Source organism: Salvelinus alpinus, chromosome 27, assembly GCF_045679555.1.
Source record: "Salvelinus alpinus chromosome 27, SLU_Salpinus.1, whole genome shotgun sequence".
Taxonomy (NCBI): Eukaryota; Metazoa; Chordata; class Actinopteri; order Salmoniformes; family Salmonidae; genus Salvelinus; species Salvelinus alpinus.
The window spans coordinates 14,321,023-14,343,418 of record NC_092112.1 but is presented as its reverse complement, the minus strand read 5'-3'; the positions used below and the strand labels follow the sequence as shown (position 1 = coordinate 14,343,418).

General features: G+C 48.1%; 1 protein-coding gene across 6 annotated transcripts in view; it reads left to right on the top strand.

Moving 5' to 3' along the window:
• Positions 1-22,396, top strand: part of LOC139555993 (serine/threonine-protein kinase MRCK beta-like) — a 137,045-nt gene that overhangs the window by 95,997 nt on the left and 18,652 nt on the right. For 3 of the 6 annotated variants that reach the window (XM_071369436.1, XM_071369434.1, XM_071369438.1), the window contains 11 exons: positions 1,668-1,816; positions 5,026-5,123; positions 6,295-6,374; positions 7,552-7,602; positions 9,476-9,559; positions 10,817-10,897; positions 11,119-11,224; positions 11,932-12,068; positions 12,407-12,546; positions 20,573-20,654; positions 21,106-21,322. In XM_071369436.1, the coding sequence (XP_071225537.1) occupies positions 1,668-1,816; positions 5,026-5,123; positions 6,295-6,374; positions 7,552-7,602; positions 9,476-9,559; positions 10,817-10,897; positions 11,119-11,224; positions 11,932-12,068; positions 12,407-12,546; positions 20,573-20,654; positions 21,106-21,322 (1,225 nt within the window). The remainder of the gene's footprint in view (positions 1-1,667; positions 1,817-5,025; positions 5,124-6,294; positions 6,375-7,551; positions 7,603-9,475; positions 9,560-10,816; positions 10,898-11,118; positions 11,225-11,931; positions 12,069-12,406; positions 12,547-20,572; positions 20,655-21,105; positions 21,323-22,396) is intronic. The other 3 variants (XM_071369437.1, XM_071369435.1, XM_071369439.1) reach the window with 1 other exon arrangement.

Genomic DNA, 22,396 nt, shown 5'->3' with positions numbered 1-22,396 from the left:
AATACATTTCAGGGGAGCGGGTTAGTAGAAGTTGCCCTTAAATACTGATATTCATATATTCTTCCATCACCCTAATGGTTAAGTTTAGGATGGGGGGGTAGGGAGCTCCTTAGGATGGGGGGGTAGGGAGCTCCTTAGGATGGGGGGGTAGGGAGCTCCTTAGGATGGGGGGGTAGGGAGCTCCTTAGGATGGGGGGGGTAGGGAGCTCCTTAGGATGGGGGGGTAGGGAGCTCCTTAGGATGGGGGGGGTAGGGAGCTCCTTAGGATGGGGGGTAGGGAGCTCCTTAGGATGGGGGGGTAGGGAGCTCCTTAGGATGGGGGGGGTAGGGAGCTCCTTAGGATGGGGGGGTAGGGAGCTCCTTAGGATGGGGGGGTAGGGAGCTCCTTGGGATGGGGGGGTAGGGAGCTCCTTAGGATGGGGGGGGTAGGGAGCTCCTTAGGATGGGGGGGTAGGGAGCTCCTTAGGATGGGGGGGGGGGTAGGGAGCTCCTTAGGATGGGGGGGGGTAGGGAGCTCCTTAGGATGGGGGGGGTAGGGAGCTCCTTAGGATGGGGGGGTAGGGAGCTCCTTAGGATGGGGGGGGTAGGGAGCTCCTTAGGATGGGGGGGTAGGGAGCTCCTTAGGATGGGGGGGGTAGGGAGCTCCTTAGAGTACAAAGAGATCCACATTTGTGCTGTGCAGGAGCACTATGGATCCTCTCTCTCTTTTCTCACACTCTCCTCTCGCTGTCTCTCTTTCTCACACTCTCCTCTCGCTGTCTCTCTTGCTCTTTCTTCTCTCGGTTTCTCTCTCGCTCTCTTTTCTCTCTCTCTCTCTCGCTCTCTTTCATCTCTCTCTCTCGCTCTCTTTCATCTCTCTCTCTCCTGTAACGTACGAGACTGGCTAGAATTTCAGTCAGACTGTCTGGGGGAATAGGTATTAGGTATGGGGGGGGGGGGCGTAGTGCGACGGGCTGGGTTAGAGGATATGATGCCTCATTTCCTGTCCCGTTTCCTGTCCCCCGCGATCCGCCAGCATCCGCGGAATGTCATCTCAGCTTCCAGAAAAGTCCATTTGTCATTGGCTCCCTCATTCGCTCGATAAAAGATGTCCATCGTGTGTGTGTGTGTGTGTGTAAGGGAGGGTACGGTGGAGATGATGAAATCTCAAATATTTTTTGCACCTGCTGAATTGTATTTGAGTTGGGACGATATGGTTGTGTTTTGAGGTTTAGCTGACATGATTGGACAGCCATTTTCTTGAGGGCATGTTCAGTTAGCTTTTTTTTCTAGTTGAATGGATTCCTACATCTTATACACTCTATTGCATTACACAGGGACTATTACATCACAGCGTGACAGTCACAAGACGATCTATAGGAGAGCATACAAACACAGAAGCAGATTCAATACACAGTGGAACTAACCGCATTGGCCAGTTGCCAGTCACCTCTAAAAGGGAATCAGTTGAGTGATTTGTTGCCAGTCACCTCTAAAAGGAATCAGTTGAGTGATTTGTGGCCAATCGGTGAATCGAAACCACGTTCCTGGCGTTGCCTGCACCGTTTACACCCCATGTTCAGAGCGACTTCAATCGATCACACCCAATAATTGGCCACTGATGAATGTTATCACATCAACCCCCCCCCCCCCTGAATACAATACAGTAATCCTGCTCTCGTCCCCAGGACCCCCTGTGGAAGGTGCGACGCAGCCAGAAGCTGGACATGTCGGCCCGTTTGGAGCTGCAGTCTGCCCTGGACGCCGAGATACGGGCCAAGCAGCTGGTCCAGGAGGAGCTTCGCAAGGTCAAGGCCTCCAACATCTCCTTCGAAAGGTCAGCCCTGCCCCCACAACTCCAACCGTGACCCCTCCCCCCCCCCACATTGTACACTTGGTTTAGACAGATGGAAACAGAGAGGAAGATGGGTAAGTGGGGAGTACAGTAGGAAAGGTGGACACTGGTATTTTAACCACAACGCTGTGTATATATATATATATATATATACACACACATATGTGTGTGTGTGTGTGTGTGTGTGTGTGTGTGTGTGATATATATGTGTATATATATATATATATATATATATATATATATATATATATATATATATATATATATATTGTGTGTGTGTGTGTATGTATATATATATATATATATATATGTATATATATATATATATATATATATATTGTGTGTGTGTATGTATATATATATATATATATATACAGTGGGGAGAACAAGTATTTGATACACTGACAATTTTGCAGGTTTTCCTACTTACAAAGCATGTAGAGGTCTGTAATTTTTATCATACGTACACTTCAACTGTGAGAGAAGGAATCTAAAACAAAAATCCAGAAAATCACATTGTATGATTTTTAATTAATTAATTTGCATTTTATTGCATGACATAAGTATTTGATACATCAGAAAAGCAGAACTGAATATTTGGTACAGAAACCTTAGTTTGCAATTACAGAGATCATACGTTTCCTGTAGTTCTTGACCAGGTTTGCACACACTGCAGCAGGGATTTTGGCCCACTCCTCCATACAGACCTTCTCCAGATCCTTCAGGTTTCGGGGCTGTCGCTGGGCAATACGGACTTTCGGCTCCCTCCAAAGATTTTCTATTGGGTTCAGGTCTGGAGACTGGCTAGGCCACTCCAGGACCTTGAGATGCTTCTTACGGAGCCACTCCTTAGTTGCCCTGGCTGTGTGTTTCGGGTCGTTGTCATGCTGGAAGACCCAGCCACGACCCATCTTCAATGCTCTTACTGAGGGAAGGAGGTTGTTGGTCAAGATCTCGCGATACATGGCCCCATCCATCCTCCCTTCAATACGGTGCAGTCGTCCTGTCCCCTTTGCAGAAAAGCATCCCCAAAGAATGATGTTTCCACCTCCATGCTTCACGGTTGGGATGGTGTTCTTGGGGTTGTACTCATCCTTCTATTCCTCCAAACACGGCGAGTGGAGTTTAGAGCAAAAAGCTCTATTTTTGTCTCATCAGACCACATGACCTTCTCCCATTCCTCCTCTGGATCATCCAGATGGTCATTGGCAAACTTCAGACGGGCCTGGACATGCGCTGGCTTGAGCAGGGGGACCTTGCGTGCGCTGCAGGATTTTAATCCATGACGGCGTAGTGTGTTACTAATGGTTTTCTTTGAGACTGTGGTCCCAGCTCTCTTCAGGTCCTGCTGTGTAGTTCTGGGCTGATCCCTCACATTCCTCATGATCATTGATGCCCCACGAGGTGAGATCTTGCATGGAGCCCCAGACCGAGGGTGATTGACCGTCATCTTGAACTTCTTCCATTTTCTAATAATTGTGCCAACAGTTGTTGCCTTCTCACCAAGCTGCTTGGCTATTGTCCTGTAGCCCATCCCAGCCTTGTACAGGTCTACAATTTATCCCTGATGTCCTTACACAGCTCTCTGGTCTTGGCCATTGTGGAGAGGTTGGAGTCTGTTTGATTGAGTGTGTGGACAGGTGTCTTTTATACAGGTAACGAGTTCAAACAGGTGCAGTTAATACAGGTAATGAGTGGAGAACAGGAGGGCTTCTTAAAGAAAAACTAACAGGTCTGTGAGAGCCGGAATTCTTACTGGTTGGTAGGTGATCAAATACTTATGTCATGCAATAAAATGCAAATTAATTACTTAAAAATCATACAATGTGATTTTCTGGATTTTTGTTTTAGATTCCGTCTCTCACAGTTGAAGTGTACCTATGATAAAAATGACAGACCTCTACATGCTTTGTAAGTAGGAAAACCTGCAAAATCGGCAGTGTATCAAATACTTGTTCTCCCCACTGTATGTATGTGTGTGTGTGTGTGTATATACATACATACATACATACATACAGTACCTTCAGAAAGTATTCAAACCCCTCGACTTTATCCACATTTTGTTGTGTTAGTCTGATTTTAAAATAGATTAAATAGCGATTATTTTGTCACTGACCTACACGCAATACCTCAATTTCAAAGTGGAATTGTTTAAAAAAAAATATATATTCTTACAAATCAATTAGAAATGAGAAGATGAAATGTCTTGAGTCAAAAAGTATTCAACCCCTTTGTAATGGCAAGCCTAAATAAGTTCAGGAGTTCAAATTTAAATTTAACAAATGATATAATAAGTTGCATGGACTCACTCGGTGTGCAATAATAGTGTTTAACATGAATTTTGAATGACTACCTCATCTCTGTACCCCACACATTACAATTATCTGTAAGGTCCCTCAGTCGAGCAGTACATTTCAAACAATGATTCAACCACAAAGACCAGGGAGGTTTTCCAATGCCTCGAAATGAAGGGCACCTGTTGGTAGATGGGTAAATAAATATATATTGTATATCCGTTTGAGCATGGTGAAGTTAATAATTACATTTGGATGGTGTATCAATACACCCAGTCACCACAAAGATACAGGTATCCTGCTTAACGCCGTTGCCGGAGAGGGAGGAAACCGAGTTTAATGGCTGTGATAGGAGACAACTGAGGATAGATCAACACCATTGTAGTTACTCCACAATACTAACCTAATTGACAGAGTGAAAAGGAGAAGAAAAAAAATATTCCAAAACATGTGTCCTGTTTGCAACAAGTCACTAAAGTAATACTGCAAAAAATGTGTCAAAGCAATTCACTTTTTGTCCTAAATACAAAGTGTTATGTTTGGTGCCAATACAACCAAATTCAAACACACTCCATATTTTCAAGCATGGTGGTTGCATCATGTTATGGGTATGCTTGTAATCGGTAAGGGAAACCCAGCCGCGAGCTGCCCAGTGACCTAACCCCCACATACCTAGACCCTGACCCTAACCCCACATACCTAGACACAGACATTCACCACCCCACACGGTTGGCCCCTAGCGTGAAAGAGCTTGTGCAGGTTAGGTAGCTAGCTACATGCTGATTGACGCAAAGGTGAAGTTTTATTTCAGTTTTAAGTGGGCATAAATGGGAAAGAGGGAAGAGAATGAATCATAACCCACTTTTTCCCCTCTCTCTTTCCTTGACACACACACAGCAAACTGAAGGATTCAGAGTCCAGGAGCAGGGATATGGTGGAGCAGCTGGAGGTCATGAAGAAGGACTTGGAAGAGAGCCGTTCCCGCTCAGACAAAGGTTGGTCGGCCATACTCTTAACCCTTGTTCTTACCCTAAAACAGGGTACCACAGCTGGCGAGATGAACTTTCCCCGCGGGTGATTTTATTTGTCCCACAATTTTTTCTTCTTCTTCACATAAGACTGTAAAAAAAAACAGCTAATCAGCTCGAAGTCATTTTTTAAAAAGTATTCCCATTTGCATAATAGAAGCAGATGTTTAAAGTTGTATATATTTACATACAAGGTTTGAAATTGTTATGTTTTAGTCAGATATATATGTTCGGGCATCTTGCGGTCAATTTGCAAATTATTTGTAGTTATCTTCCGGCTCCCTGACCCATCCGCTCAAGAAGAAATCGTCCCTCGGCTGAATCTAGTTGATTATCCCTGCTCTCAACTGTCCCTGGCAAATGTCAAAGTACAGAAATAGGTTGTTCGTTTCTCTACCTAACACAAATGTATAATTGGTTTTGTTCGTACGGATACGAAACGTTTGTTTTTGGTTTTATTTGATCATTGGAGATACACATTCATCAAATCAAACTTTATTTGTCACATGCGCCAAATACAACATGTGTAGACTTTACCATGAAATGCTTACTTACAAGGCATTAACCAACAGTGCGGTTCAACTAGAGGTAAGGAAATATTTATCAAGTAGATTCAAATATAAAGTAATAATAAAAAGTAACACAATAACAATGACGAGGCTATATACAGGGGGCACCGGTACCGAGTCAGTGTGGAGGCTATATACAGGGGGCACCGGTACCGAGTCAGTGTGGAGGCTATATACAGGGGGCACCGGTACCGAGTCAGTGTGCTGGGGTACAGGCTAGTTGAGGTAATTTGTACATGTAGGTGGGGGTGAAGTGACTATGCATAGATAATAAACAGCGAGTAGCAGCAGTGTACAAAAGAGAGGGGGGGTCAATGTAAATTGTCCGGTGGCGATTTTATGAATTGTTCCGCAGTCTTATGGCTTGGGGGTAGAAGCTGTTGATTAGCCTTTTGGTCCATTCATCCATAACTATTAATGATTACCTCTCATAGAGAAACATTTCATTTCATTCTCTAGTATTGTCAGTTACATGTTTCCCTTCAACTGTACTTATGTGAAGGAGTATTCCTCTTTAGAATAGTATAAATGCAGGCTATGCTCAGACTGTCCTTGTCTTCTAAATACAGGTCTGAAACTGCCCGATTTCCAGGACTCCATTTTCGAGTACTTCAACACCTCTCCACTGGCCCACGACCTGACGTTCAGAGTGAGTGTCTCTCTGCACGTCTTTCTCTCCCCCGTCACATGTCCGTAACAAACTTTAACAGCCACTCTCTCGCAGTCTCTGTGTGTATCGGTGGTGACAGGCCGGTGGGAGTTGATAAATATATAGAGGGTGGAGGACTTGGCATGGCTGGTGTCCCATAGAGCACCCTGCTAGACAGGAGTCAGAATGGAGACGGCATTGCAGACGGCACCGCTGGGGTTAAATGCATACAGACACACACACACAGACTGGCTGGCTAGCGCTTTTGTCACACTCGCATAGTCACACAATTTATAAACAGACATGCACACATTTATACACACTTACACTGAAATCCTTAAAAAGAGAGACCCGGATTGAGGTACACACAGTTCAAAGTGCGAAAGGGCCAAGCTCCGGAGTTTATATCACCATGTCCTCTGATGTACTCAATCAGGTCATCACCACAAAGAACTTCAAAGGTACGGAGAGGGGGGAGCAAGCAGAAAAATACCTCCTGACCCTCCAACCCATGGAATAAATTGGGGTAATTTTACCCATCCGCACACGGTAACCTGATGCAGCTGCCAAGGTTTGGACAGGATCTGCAGCTAATGGGACAACGTTATGAGAAGGGCTCAAGGCCGCAAAGGAACTGCAACGGAGTAAGCAGAGGTACAAGAAAGCTTGTCATGACCTGAACTTAATGAGAGGGAGAAGATGGACAAAACTATCAGCTGCTAACTGCTTCTCACTTTCAACACCACTAGCGCACGCTGCTTTGTGGTCGAAAGATCTTGCTGCTCAGCGCAACCGTGAACCTGTTTTTTTTTCACCACCTGGCTACCTCAAGGTTGTAAAAATAGGGATTAGTCAGCATTGAAGCCGCTAGGTCAGCATAAAGGCCCCAGAAGACCTGATTCAGTGTTGTTTCAGAGGAAACGGCTTGTGGTGAAGGGGCCATTTTGTCTTAGTTCCCTCAATTTTCTCAGGGCCATAAATTGGCACACGATAAACCATCGGAAGCGGTGGTCTAAGCATGTCCTCGCAGTAAACCCTGTTGAATGACCTTATCAACTCTGGCCCCCATTGTGTTCTTATTCTGCAAAAGAACCCCATAAACCCCGAAAGATAAACCATAAACCCCCAAAAACCTGTGCTTTTTTTGTCCCCCACGTGTGTCACCCTTCCAAAAAAGGAATCGGTCTCTTCCTCGTCCGCGTCCTCTCTGCTAGCGTTTTGGGATGAAGTAAGTGGTTTCCTCAGAGCTCCTTCCCCCATTTTCTCAGTTAATCCCTAACCCAGGGGGGTTGTGCTGCCAGCATACAAAAAGGTTGGGAGAAAATAGAGGTTTCGCCAGGTGTGTTGCCCTGTTTTTAGCAATTAGCAGTTACCCATTAGCATGCTAATACGGGCTAATACTTTAGCTTCTTGTCTCTTATGGTAGTGTGCATGATCGTTTAAACTTTTCCTAGTATTTCTATTGTTACTATTGTGAACAGGCTAGCTGCTACACGTTTAGTTGAATAACATGACTGTGAGTAGCACAGGTTGTAGCTAATGCTAATTTAGCTAGAAGGATTAAAGTTATGCTAAAATAGACCTTTTCACAGCTGGTGGCACTCTCCTCCTGTAGTTAACCTTCCCCTATGTTAGCATTAGCTTATGTTGGGCGCTAAAAGGTTTGCGAGCATCTCCTCTGGAACGTGCTTCTGCATTAGCATCCCCAATGTTAGCGTTAACCCCCCCCCCTCTAACCGCCAATACTGCTAACGTCCGTCAGAATTCCTCAGTAGTATAACCAGTCACCTCACAAAACCCTGTTAACCATTAGCATATTTGTTAGCTGCCTACACAACTAACGGAGAAACAAAACATACTAACCCTACGACAGCACACTGAGAATATTGATGATCTAGACCTTTTCAGTGTGTGTGTCTTTAGCCAGTGATTGGTTGGGAGGATGTAGAACCTGCCTTCATTTTAGTTTAATTAAAAGATGATTAGCGTAGGATCCCAAATTACCTCCATGATTTCTCCTAATTTTGTCAATCTTTTTTGTTGTATTTTTTTAAGTAAAAACCTTATCAGTAATATTGTTAGGCTATAAGTGTTTGATGTAGGCTACATAACATTTGAGTCGATGTAAAGAATCACATTTAAAATAACTGTTTATATGGTAAGTATTGTTTATAATTTCAATGTGTCATCAGTTATCTCATTGTTAAACTCTTAAGTGGACCGTACACTGAAGGTTTCTTACAACAGTCTAGTAGACCATGAAAATACTGAATGATTAAATGATTTGTGTGTAAAACAGTATACTGCTCGTATTAGGATTGTGACATGTTAAAAGTGGGCTTGTTTTGTATTTTGGTTTTATTCACAAAACCACTTCAGCTCGATACCTGTTCCGAGTATGCCTTCATGATGGTGAAATACTATGAGTCTGCAAAATGGCATATATATTATTATTATAAACTGGAGGGTTCAAGCCCTGAATGCTGATTTGCTGATAGTCGTGGTATATCAGATCGTATACCACGGGTATGACAAAACATGTATTTTTACTGCTCTAATTATGTTGGTAACCAGTTTATAATAGCAATAAGGCACCTCGTGGGTTTGTGGTATATGTCCAAGAACAGCCCTTAGCCCTGTGGTATATTGGCCATATAGCCCCCCCCACCCCCCCGTGCCTTATTGCTTAAATATAGCATAGGCAGTTCCAATGTGTATGAGTTGATGCAGGTGTTGTTGAGATGTGTTCCCTTCAATTTTATCAAAACACAATTTTGTACATGGGGAACGCAAATATTCAAGGAGGCATCGAGAGATGTGCACTTAGCACCACCTACTGGCTGCCTAATGCTCCTTTCAGCCCTTCAGATAGAAATGAATCACTGATACAGGGTCAGCTATATTTTAACTCCCTAATGGATTGGAGATTGGCTAGTCTGATTCTAGAGCTGTGGATAAGTGCAACCTCAAGCATGCCACCTAGTGCTATAGTTGTCAGTTCTGGTGACCCTAGTGTATATGTCTCAGCCTATAGCAAACGCAAACATTTCCGCCCAGTACACACAAACTCATTTGTCCCGTCATCCCTCTCCCTCCTCCAGACAAGCTCTGTCAGCGAGATAGATGCCACGCCCCAGAAGTCAGACGTCCCTTCCTCGTCGCCCTCCGTGGCCTCTGAGCAGGATGTGAGTGTTCCATCGCGCACACACACACGTCCGTCCATTTCGCACATCCCTCCCAGACATCCTTTCTCCAGACGGTTCCCTATGTCTCATCCCGGTTCACATTTTATTTGTCACATGCTTGGTAAACAACAGGTGTAGACTAACAGTGAAATGCTAACTTACAATGTAAGAGAGAGAGAAAATAGAGAAATAATAGAAAAGTAATAAATAATAATAAATTATTGGTCACCATTGTACAATTTAATATTTTAATGTATACTATGATCCACAAGGGCTATTGTTCATTTTAACAGGGTTTAGGTGCATTGTAACCAATGATTTATATATACACTAGATAACTGGTTGAAGTCACGTGTTGAAGTCACGGTCCTTTCCATTTTGGCACTACCTCCCCCACCATTGTAGAAAAATATATATTTTTCCCATATTTATTCTATTACTGACATCTTAATGCACACTTAAATTATATGATTTTTTTTTAACCTTTATTTAACTAGGCAAGTGAGTTAAGAACAAATTCTTATTTACAATGACGGCCTAGGAACAGTGGGTTAACTGCCTTGTTCAGGGGGCAGAACGACAGATTTGTACCTTGTTAGCTCGGGGATTCGATCTAGCAACCTTTCGGTTACTAGATCAACACTCTAACCACTAACCTACCTGCCGCCCCTAATGTGAACTCAACATAAACACTTAACAATCATATTTCCTTAAAGTATCATTTTTTAAGATTACGAATGTTACTGTCCTCACTACAACACAAATAGATGTAATATGGTCCTTGAAACATTTAATTGAAAACCTCTCAATGGCCAATACATAGCATCAGCAATCCAGGGTTTATACACATCATTGGTTGAAACTCACTGTCAATATAGGAGAAGAGATGAAATGCAGGGCAATTTTTACAACGAATTAATTAAATGTATCTTCAGAAGTAACAATTGACCTCCTTCCTGATTGTTAGCTAATTAAAATACTCTCTTGACCCCCTTCCTGATTGTTAGCTAATTTAATGACTCTTATCCCCAGTAAAGCATAGTGCATGTTTTCACATTATAGAACCAGGGTCACGTTCATTAAGGTACGCAAGGGAAAACGTTTTGCAACGGAAAACTATTTGTTTCTTATTGGGTAACTCAATGTAGTCCCTCCCTGCTTTAGTAAATGTTCTTCCATTTGGTACCTAATGAACCCAGCGCTGTCCTCTCCCCAGTCTGACCTGTTGACCTTTTGACTTTGACCCCTCTCCCACAGGAGCCAGTCCCCAAGCCCCCTGCTGTTACCCCTACCGTCCCCTCCCTTGTCTATCCAACATCGCTGCTGACCACACCAAAGGTACCGCCTGGCCCCACACACACACAGCGCTCTCTCTCACACACACACAGCGCTCTCTCACTCACACACACACCGCTCTCACACAATGAAAACAACATGCTCCCGCATATGTGCTACCACTCATACTCATAGAATAATTTGACACACACACACGCCGTCAGCTAGTCTCTAACACTTGGCTAAGTGTTCTTATCTCTCTCTTCTTGTGTGTGTGTTTTCAGCCCAAAGCTCACCAGCTGAGCATCAAGACCTTCTCCAGCCCACACCAGTGCACGCACTGCACCTCCTTGATGGTGGGTCTCATCCGCCAGGGCTACGCCTGCGAAGGTGAGCGTCAGACACACACGACCACGCTCTCTGTCACCGGTGTCAGTTAGTTGGGGGGACTGGGGAGATTGTGCCGGCTAGTTTGGGGGACTGGGGAGATTGTGCCGGCTAGTTGGGAGGGACTGGGGAGATTGTGCCGGCTAGTTGGGGGGACTGGGGAGATTATGCCGGCTAGTTGGGGGGACTGGGGAGATTGTGCCGGCTAGTTGGGGGGACTGGGGAGATTGTGCCGGCTAGTTGGGGGGACTGGGGAGATTATGCCGGCTAGTTGGGGGGACTGGGGAGATTATGCCGGCTAGTTGGGGGGACTGGGGAGATTATGCCGGCTAGTTGGGGGGACTGGGGAGATTATGCCGGCTAGTTGGGGGGACTGGGGAGATTGTGCCGGCTAGTTGGGGGGACTGGGGAGATTGTGCCGGCTAGTTGGGGGGACTGGGGAGATTATGCCGGCTAGTTGGGGGGACTGGGGAGATTATGCCGGCTAGTTGGGGGGACTGGGGAGATTGTGCCGGCTAGTTGGGGGGACTGGGGAGATTGTGCCGGCTAGTTGGGGGGACTGGGGAGATTGTGCCGGCTAGTTGGGGGGACTGGGGAGATTGGGTGCAGCATTTTCATCCCGCAGACACACCACTTATGATTGGACTGCATGTATCCTTGTGTATACGAGTACTCTCTCCCTCTTTCTCTCTCCCCTCCCCTCTCTCCAGTGTGCTCCTTCATCTGCCATGTATCCTGTAAGGACAATGCCCCCCAGGTGTGCCCCATCCCCCCTGAGCAGGCCAAGAGGCCTCTGGGCATCGACGTACAGAGGGGCATCGGCACCGCCTACAAGGGCTTCGTCAGGGTGAGCACCGCGCACTTAGTAACCAGTTATCACCGTGGAAATAGAATGACTACAGTTTGCGTTCCTGCGGCCATATTGAGTGTACCCTTAAGTGTGCCGCCAGGTCTTTTTGTTTCCCCCTCCCCCCATTCTAGTCATTCTAGTTCTATGATTACATCATGGTCTTTTCATGGTGATACGCTAATATCTTCCTTGAATGTTGTTGCTTTGACGTAATCAAGACATTGCAATTCTGTTCAGCTTAACAAGATAGGAACGTGTGATGTCCAGTTGATTGGATATTAACAACAAGAACAGACCTCTCAATTGAAAAGTTGCTGCTCTGCCCTCTCCGTCAGATCCCCAAGCCCACGGGGGTGAAGAAGGGCTGGCAGCGGGCGTACGCCGTGGTGTGTGATTGTAAACTCTTCCTGTACGAGGTGCCTGAGGGCAAGTCCACCCAGCCAGGTGTGGTGACCAGTCAGGTCCTGGACCTGAGGTAAGACCACTATGTTGGGGTGAAAGGGTGTTAGGGAGTGGTAGGTGAAGTGTGTTAGGGAGTGGTAGGTGAAGGGTGTCAGGGAGTGGTAGGTGAAGGGTGTCAGGGAGTGGTAGGTGAAAGGGTGTTAGGGAGTGGTAGGTGAAAGGGTGTTAGGGAGTGGTAGGTCAAAGGGTGTCAGGGAGTGGTAGGTGTTAGGGATTGGTAGGTGAAGGGTGTTAGGGAGTGGTAGGTGAAAGGGTGGTAGGGAGTGGTAGGTGAAAGGGTGGTAGGGAGTGGTAGGTGAAAGGGTGGTAGGGAGTGGTAGGTGAAAGGGTGTTAGGGAGTGGTAGGTGAAAGGGTGTTAGGGAGTGGTAGGTGAAAGGGTGTTAGGGAGTGGTAGGTGAAGGGTGTTAGGGAGTGGTAGGTGAAAGGGTGTTAGGGAGTGGTAGGTGAAAGGGTGTTAGGGAGTGGTAGGTGAAAGGGTGTTAGGGAGTGGTAGGTGAAAGGGTGTTAGGGAGTGGTAGGTGAAAGGGTGGTAGGGAGTGGTAGGTGAAAGGGTGGTAGGGAGTGGTAGGTGACGGGTGGTAGGTGACGGGTGGTAGGGGGTGGTAGGTGACGGGTGTTTGGGAGTGGTAGGTTAGGGAGTGGTAGGTGAAGGATGTTAGGGAGTGGTAGGTGAAGGGTGTTAGGGAGTGGTAGGTGAAGGGTGTTAGGGAGTGGTAGGTGAAGGGTGTTAGGGAGTGGTAGGTGAAGGGTGTTAGGGAGTGGTAGGTGAAGGGTGTTAGGGAGTGGTAGGTGAAGGGTGTTAGGGAGTGGTAGGTGAAGGGTGTTAGGGAGTGGTAGGTGAAGGGTGTTAGGGAGTGGTAGATGAAGGGTGTTAGTGAGTGGTAGGTGAAGGGTGTGGTAGGTGAAGGGTGTGGTAGGTGAAGGGTGTGGTAGGTGAAGGGTGTGGTAGGTGAAGGGTGTGGTAGGTGAAAGGGTGTTAGGGAGTGGTAGGTGAAAGGGTGTTAGGGAGTGGTAGGTGAAAGGGTGTTAGGGAGTGGTAGGTGAAAGGGTGTTAGGGAGTGGTAGGTGAAGGGGTGTTAGGGAGTGGTAGGTGAAAGGGTGTTAGGGAGTGGTAGGTGAAAGGGTGTTAGGGAGTGGTAGGTGAAAGGGTGTTAGGGAGTGGTAGGTGAAAGGGTGGTAGGGAGTGGTAGGTGACGGGTGGTAGGGAGTGGTAGGTGACGGGTGGTAGGGAGTGGTAGGTGACGGGTGGTAGGGGGTGGTAGGTGACGGGTGTTAGGGAGTGGTAGGTGACGGGTGTTAGGGAGTGGTAGGAAAAAGGGTGTTTGGGAGTGGTAGGTTAGGGAGTGGTAGGTGAAGGGTGTTAGGGAGTGGTAGGTGAAGGGTGTTAGGGAGTGGTAGATGAAGGGTGTTAGTGAGTGGTAGGTGAAGGGTGTGGTAGGTGAAGGGTGTGGTAGGTGAAGGGTGTGGTAGGTGAAGGGTGTGGTAGGTGAAGGGTGTGGTAGGTGAAAGGGTGTTAGGGAGTGGTAGGTGAAAGGGTGTTAGGGAGTGGTAGGTGAAGGGGTGTTAGGGAGTGGTAGGTGAAAGGGTGTTAGGGAGTGGTAGGTGAAAGGGTGTTAGGGAGTGGTAGGTGAAAGGGTGTTAGGGAGTGGTAGGTGAAAGGGTGGTAGGGAGTGGTAGGTGACGGGTGTTAGGGAGTGGTAGGTGACGGGTGGTAGGGAGTGGTAGGAAAAAGGGTGTTTGGGAGTGGTAGGTTAGGGAGTGGTAGGTGTAGGATGTTAGGGAGTGGTAGGTGAAGGGTGTTAGGGAGTGGTAGGTGAAGGGTGTTAGGGAGTGGTAGGTGAAGGGTGTTAGGGAGTGGTAGGTGAAGGGTGTTAGGGAGTGGTAGGTGAAGGGTGTTAGTGAGTGGTAGGTGAAGGGTGTGGTAGGTGGAGGGTGTGGTAGGTGGAGGGTGTGGTAGGTGAAGGGTGTGGTAGGTGAAGGGTGTGGTAGGTGAAGGGTGTTTGGGAGTGGTAGGTGGTAGGGAGTGGTAGGTGAAAGGGTGGTAGGGAGTGGTAGGTGAAAGGGTGTTAGGGAGTGGTAGGTGAAAGGGTGTTAGGGAGTGGTAGGTGAAAGGGTGTTAGGGAGTGGTAGGTGAAAGGGTGGTAGGGAGTGGTAGGTGAAAGGGTGTTAGGGAGTGGTAGGTGAAAGGGTGTTAGGGAGTGGTAGGTGAAAGGGTGGTAGGGAGTGGTAGGTGACGGGTGGTAGGGAGTGGTAGGTGACGGGTGGTAGGGGGTGGTAGGTGACGGGTGGTAGGGAGTGGTAGGTGACGGGTGGTAGGGGGTGGTAGGTGACGGGTGTTAGGGAGTGGTAGGTGACGGGTGTTAGGGAGTGGTAGGAAAAAGGGTGTTTGGGAGAAAGGGTGTTTGGGAGTGGTAGGTTAGGGAGTGGTAGGTGTAGGATGTTAGGGAGTGGTAGGTGAAGGGTGTTAGGGAGTGGTAGGTGAAGGGTGTTAGGGAGTGGTAGGTGAAGGGTGTTAGGGAGTGGTAGGTGAAGGGTGTTAGGGAGTGGTAGGTGAAGGGTGTTAGGGAGTGGTAGGTGAAGGGTGTGGTAGGTGGAGGGTGTGGTAGGTGGAGGGTGTGGTAGGTGAAGGGTGTGGTAGGTGAAGGGTGTGGTAGGTGAAGGGTGTTTGGGGTGGTAGGTGGTAGGGAGTGGTAGGTGAAAGGGTGGTAGGGAGTGGTAGGTGAAAGGGTGTTAGGGAGTGGTAGGTGAAAGGGTGTTAGGGAGTGGTAGGTGAAAGGGTGTTAGGGAGTGGTAGGTGAAAGGGTGTTAGGGAGTGGTAGGTGAAAGGGTGGTAGGGAGTGGTAGGTGAAAGGGTGTTAGGGAGTGGTAGGTGAAAGGGTGTTAGGGAGTGGTAGGTGAAAGGGTGGTAGGGAGTGGTAGGTGACGGGTGGTAGGGAGTGGTAGGTGTGGTAGGTGACGGGTGGTAGGGGGTGGTAGGTGACGGGTGTTAGGGAGTGGTAGGTGAAGGGTGTTAGGGAGTGGTAGATGAAGGGTGTTAGTGAGTGGTAGATGAAGGGTGTTAGTGAGTGGTAGGTGAAGGGAGTGGTAGGTTAGGGAGTGGTAGGTGAAGGATGTTAGGGAGTGGTAGGTGAAGGGTGTTAGGGAGTGGTAGGTGAAGGGTGTTAGGGAGTGGTAGGTGAAGGGTGTTAGGGAGTGGTAGGTGAAAGGGTGTTAGGGAGTGGTAGGTGAAAGGGTGTTAGGGAGTGGTAGGTGAAAGGGTGTTAGGGAGTGGTAGGTGAAAGGGTGTTAGGGAGTGGTAGGTGAAAGGGTGTTAGGGAGTGGTAGGTGAAAGGGTGTTCGGGAGTGGTAGGTGAAAGGGTGTTAGGGAGTGGTAGGTGAAAGGGTGTTAGGGAGTGGTAGGTGAAAGGGTGTTAGGGAGTGGTAGGTGAAAGGGTGTTAGGGAGTGGTAGGTGAAAGGGTGGTAGGGAGTGGTAGGTGACGGGTGGTAGGGAGTGGTAGGTGAAGGGTGTTAGGGGGTGGTAGGTGACGGGTGTTAGGGAGTGGTAGGTGACGGGTGTTAGGGAGTGGTAGGTGAAAGGGTGTTAGGGAGTGGTAGGTGAAGGGTGTTAGGGAGTGGTAGGTGAAGGGTGTTAGGGAGTGGTAGGTGAAGGGTGTTAGGGAGTGGTAGGTGAAGGGTGTTAGGGAGTGGTAGGTGAAGGGTGTTAGGGAGTGGTAGGTGAAGGGTGTTAGGGAGTGGTAGGTGAAGGGTGTTAGGGAGTGGTAGGTGAAGGGTGTTAGGGAGTGGTAGGTGAAGGGTGTTAGGGAGTGGTAGATGAAGGGTGTTAGTGAGTGGTAGGTGGAGGGTGTGGTAGGTGGAGGGTGTGGTAGGTGAAGGGTGTGGTAGGTGAAGGGTGTTAGGGAGTGGTAGGTGAAGGGTGTTTGGGAGTGGTAGGTGAAAGGGTGTTTGGGAGTGGTAGGTGAAAGGGTGGTAGGGAGTGGTAGGTGAAAGGGTGGTAGGGAGTGGTAGGTGACGGGTGGTAGGGAGTGGTAGGTGACGGGTGGTAGGGGGTGGTAGGTGACGGGTGTTAGGGAGTGGTAGGTGAAGGGTGTTAGGGGGTGGTAGGTGACGGGTGTTAGGGAGTGGTAGGTGACGGGTGTTAGGGAGTGGTAGGTGAAGGGTGTTAGGGAGTGGTAGGTGAAGGGTGTTAGGGAGTGGTAGGTGAAGGGTGTTAGGGAGTGGTAGGTGAAGGGTGTTAGGGAGTGGTAGGTGAAGGGTGTTAGGGAGTGGTAGATGAAGGGTGTTAGTGAGTGGTAGGTGGAGGGTGTGGTAGGTGGAGGGTGTGGTAGGTGGAGGGTGTGGTAGGTGAAGGGTGTGGTAGGTGAAGGGTGGTGGGTGGTAGGTGAAGGGTGTTTGGGAGTGGTAGGTGAAAGGGTGTTTGGGAGTGGTAGGTGAAAGGGTGGTAGGGAGTGGTAGGTGAAAGGGTGGTAGGGAGTGGTAGGTGACGGGTGGTAGGGAGTGGTAGGTGACGGGTGGTAGGGGGTGGTAGGTGACGGGTGTTAGGGAGTGGTAGGTGAAAGGGTGTTTGGGAGTGGTAGGTTAGGGAGTGGTAGGTGAAGGATGTTAGGGAGTGGTAGGTGAAGGGTGTTAGGGAGTGGTAGGTGAAGGGTGTTAGGGAGTGGTAGGTGAAGGGTGTTAGGGAGTGGTAGGTGAAGGGTGTTAGGGAGTGGTAGATGAAGGGTGTTAGTGAGTGGTAGGTGAAGGGTGTGGTAGGTGGAGGGTGTGGTAGGTGGAGGGTGTGGTAGGTGAAGGGTGTGGTAGGTGAAGGGTGTGGTAGGTGAAGGGTGTGGTAGGTGAAGGGTGTGGTAGGTGAAGGGTGTGGTAGGTGAAGGGTGTTTGGGAGTGGTAGGTGAAAGGGTGTTAGGGAGTGGTAGGTGAAAGGGTGTTAGGGAGTGGTAGGTGAAAGGGTGGTAGGGAGTGGTAGGTGACGAGTGGTAGGTGACGGGTGGTAGGTGACGGGTGTTAGGGAGTGGTAGGTGAAAGGGTGTTTGGGAGTGGTAGGTTAGGGAGTGGTAGGTGAAGGATGTTAGGGAGTGGTAGGTGAAGGGTGTTAGGGAGTGGTAGGTGAAGGGTGTTAGGGAGTGGTAGGTGAAGGGTGTTAGGGAGTGGTAGGTGAAGGGTGTTAGGGAGTGGTAGATGAAGGGTGTTAGTGAGTGGTAGGTGAAGGGTGTGGTAGGTGGAGGGTGTGGTAGGTGGAGGGTGTGGTAGGTGAAGGGTGTGGTAGGTGAAGGGTGTGGTAGGTGAAGGGTGTTTGGGAGTGGTAGGTGAAAAGGGTGGTAGGGAGTGGTAGGTGAAAGGGTGTTAGGGAGTGGTAGGTGAAGGGTGTTAGGGAGTGGTAGGTGAAAGGGTGTTAGGGAGTGGTAGGTGAAAGGGTGTTAGGGAGTGGTAGGTGAAAGGGTGTTAGGGAGTGGTAGGTGAAAGGGTGTTAGGGAGTGGTAGGTGAAAGGGTGTTAGGGAGTGGTAGGTGAAAGGGTGTTAGGGAGTGGTAGGTGAAAGGGTGTTAGGGAGTGGTAGGTGAAAGGGTGTTAGGGAGTGGTAGGTGAAAGGGTGGTAGGGAGTGGTAGGTGAAAGGGTGGTAGGGAGTGGTAGGTGACGGGTGGTAGGGAGTGGTAGGTGAAGGGTGTTAGGGGGTGGTAGGTGACGGGTGTTAGGGGGTGGTAGGTGACGGGTGTTAGGGAGTGGTAGGTGAAAGGGTGTTTGGGAGTGGTAGGTTAGGGAGTGGTAGTTGAAGGATGTTAGGGAGTGGTAGGTGAAGGGTGTTAGGGAGTGGTAGGTGAAGGGTGTTAGGGAGTGGTAGGTGAAGGGTGTTAGGGAGTGGTAGGTGAAGGGTGTTAGGGAGTGGTAGGTGAAGGGTGTTAGGGAGTGGTAGGTGAAGGGTGTTAGTGAGTGGTAGGTGAAGGGTGTGGTAGGTGGAGGGTGTGGTAGGTGAAGGGTGTGGTAGGTGAAGGGTGTTTGGGAGTGGTAGGTGAAAGGGTGTTTGGGAGTGGTAGGTGAAAGGGTGTTTGGGAGTGGTAGGTGAAAGGGTGTTTGGGAGTGGTAGGTGAAAGGGTGTTAGGGAGTGGTAGGTGAAGGGTGTTAGGGAGTGGTAGGTGAAGGGTGTTAGGGAGTGGTAGGTGAAGGGTGTTAGGGAGTGGTAGGTGAAGGGTGTTAGTGAGTGGTAGGTGAAAGGGTGTTAGGGAGTGGTAGGTGAAAGGGTGTTAGGGAGTGGTAGGTGAAAGGGTGGTAGGGAGTGGTAGGTGAAAGGGTGGTAGGGAGTGGTAGGTGAAAGGGTGGTAGGGAGTGGTAGGTGACGGGTGGTAGGTGAAGGGTGTTAGGGGGTGGTAGGTGACGGGTGTTAGGGGGTGGTAGGTGACGGGTGTTAGGGGGTGGTAGGTGACGGGTGTTAGGGAGTGGTAGGTGACGGGTGTTAGGGAGTGGTAGGTGACGGGTGTTAGGGAGTGGTAGGTGAAGGGAGTGGTAGGTGAAGGGTGTGGTAGGTGAAGGGTGTGGTAGGTGAAGGGTGTGGTAGGTGGAGGGTGTGGTAGGTGGAGGGTGTGGTAGGTGAAGGGTGTTAGGGAGTGGTAGGTGAAGGGTGTTTGGGAGTGGTAGGTGAAAGGTTGTTTGGGAGTGGTAGGTGAAAGGGTGTTTGGGAGTGGTAGGTGAAAGGGTGTTTGGGAGTGGTAGGTGAAAGGGTGTTTGGGAGTGGTAGGTGAAAGGGTGTGTGGGAGTGGTAGGTGAAAGGGTGTGTGGGAGTGGTAGGTGAAAGGGTGTGTGGGAGTGGTAGGTGAAAGGGTGTGTGGGAGGGCTGGCACGATAATGGCATAACCATGTAACTGACAATTATGGATGAAGACGTGAATAAAATGATTTTCCTTACCGCTCTAATGCATTCAGTTTAGATTATTTTTGTATCAACTTTATTTTTAAGTTAATATATCCCATACCGACACAATAGCAGTAGTGTAAATGAATGATTATTATAAACAATTGTTTTAATCCGTGACTCCCATCTGCTGCCTCCTTCAACGCTCTCCTTTAAAAATACACTCCCTTTGATGCTGTGGAGTTAGCATGATCTGTATCCTACTATACAGAGTGTTCTGGCGATACGTTTGATCCGGTTTACAAAGATGTTAAAATTATGTTAAAAGCCGTCATCTCTCTTGAAATGAACTACAAAATGTAATTCTTGGTGAGCGTGGACATCTAAAGTGAATGTGAATCCGAGACAGCGATGATATACCCGATTTGAGATCCATGCTAGGCTAAGGGAGCATATAATGCGTTGCCGCCGCTGCGTGACCACTGCCTGATGGTTGTTTACTGTGGTTGCTAGGCAACGGAACACTAAGAGAGAGAACAATGAGCTAGATATTTCACCAGATTTATAAATGTGAAGCATCCGGTTGGTGTTTACACTCAATACCAAATATGGTGATGAGAGGAAGCCCAGTGGCCCCCCTTCACACAGTAGGCGTTCCCTAAGGGAAATATGCAAATATATGCTAGAACGCGCCAATAGGATCTCACTAGCTCGTGCTTGGCTCTGCCCACTGTTCTCTTGCTCTGCCCACTATGATTAATTGGCTCCCATTAGAAATGACAGGTTCTGGTCTATCTTGAGTTAGTTATCCAAATATTTGACTATGTGCTGCTGCAAAGCAGACTGAGAGTAAAGGAGAAAATCATCATGGCTTCATTTTGCTATTTGATGGCCATGGACATTTGCCTGACAAATAACGGTTACCCAAAATTCCATAACGTTGCAGCCCTTGTGGGGGTGTGTGTGTTTGGGGTGAGGGTGTTTGGGGTGAGGGTGTTTGGGGTGAGGGTGTTTGGGGTGAGGGTGTTTGGGGTGGGGATGTGTGTGTGTGTGTATGTTTGGGGTGGGGGTGGGGATGTGTGTGTTTGGGGTGGGTGTGTGTTTGGGGTGTGTGTGTGTTTGAGGTGAGGGTGTTTGGGGTGGGGGGGTGTGTTTGGGGTGTGTGTGTTTGTAACACTGTGCTCTGTGTATGTCCACAGAGATGAGGAGTTTTCCGTCAGCTCTGTCCTGGCCTCGGACGTCATCCACGCCACCCGCAAAGACGTCCCCTGCATATTCAGGGTAAGCTTTCAACTGCTGTGTGAAAAATACCATCTGACTAAAGTTAGGATATTGACCCATGTATTATTTAATTGGTATCTATTCCTAATATGATCTTTCTGATGTGAGAGAACCTAATAAATGATCTTGAAATTAAGTTACATCTAATGGATGTAAATAATATTTGTGAGTTACTACGTACGGTTATGGTGTATCGTAACGCATTATAACCCTTTATGTGAAAAACGTTATATTGATTACTGTCGTTTTTTATTACAGTCTATTGCTACTATGGGATGATGTTTCCTATGTGAGAAACGTGAAATAGTAACTCTACATGGGTTTTATATAGCACTTTTCAAGGACCCAAAGAGACTTAATAAAGTTGCTATTATTATTATTAACCCAAGGATCGACAAGGATCGAGTAACGACACAGAAACGAATCATAACGCATTATAAACCTCCGTCAGGTGACGTCGTCCCTGCTGAGCTCGCCGGCCGGTGCCGTCTCCCTGCTGGTGCTGGCTGAGAGCGAGGTAGAGAAGAAGAAGTGGATGGGCATCCTGGAGAGCCTGCAGAGCATCCTGGCCAAGAACCGCTTGAGGAACCGCGTGGTGCACGTCCTGCACGAGGCCTACGACTCCTCGCTGCCCGCCATCAAGACCACGCTCTGCGCCGCCATCGTCGGTGAGTTGGGGAACTACTGAAGAAATTGTGGGCTGTTTTCCCTCTCGCAAACACACACCTGTGCTGTCAGCAAACGCATCGTAACATTTCAGATAGACCGAATGAGGGAAATTATCATCTGTACTGGATGAGGGGAATTATCATCTGTACTGGATGAGGGGAATTATCATCTGTACTGGATGAGGGGAATTATCACCTGTACTGGATGAGGGGAATTATCATCTGTACTGGATGAGGGGAATTATCACCTGTACTGGATGAGGGGAATTATCACCTGTACTGGATGAGGGGAATTATCACCTGTACTGGATGAGGGGGAATTATCACCTGTACTGGATGAGGGGGAATTATCACCTGTACTGGATGAGGGGAATTATCACCTGTACTGGATGAGGGGAATTATCATCTGTACTGGATGAGGGGAATTATCATCTGTACTGGATGAGGGGAATTATCACCTGTACTGGATGAGGGGAATTATCACCTGTACTGGATGAGGGGAATTATCACCTGTACTGGATGAGGGGGAATTATCACCTGTACTGGATGAGGGGGAATTATCACCTGTACTGGATGAGGGGAATTATCACCTGTACTGGATGAGGGGAATTATCATCTGTACTGGATGAGGGGAATTATCATCTGTACTGGATGAGGGGAATTATCACCTGTACTGGATGAGGGGAATTATCATCTGTACTGGATGAGGGGAATTATCATCTGTACTGGATGAGGGGAATTATCATCTGTACTGGATGAGGGGAATTATCACCTGTACTGGATGAGGGGAATTATCATCTGTACTGGATGAGGGGAATTATCATCTGTACTGGATGAGGGGAATTATCACCTGTACTGGATGAGGGGAATTATCACCTGTACTGGATGAGGGGAATTATCATCTGTACTGGATGAGGGGAATTATCATCTGTACTGGATGAGGGGAATTATCATCTGTACTGGATGAGGGGAATTATCACCTGTACTGGATGAGGGGAATTATCATTAGTACTGGATGAGGGGAATTATCATCTGTACTGGATGAGGGGGAATTATCATCTGTACTGGATGAGG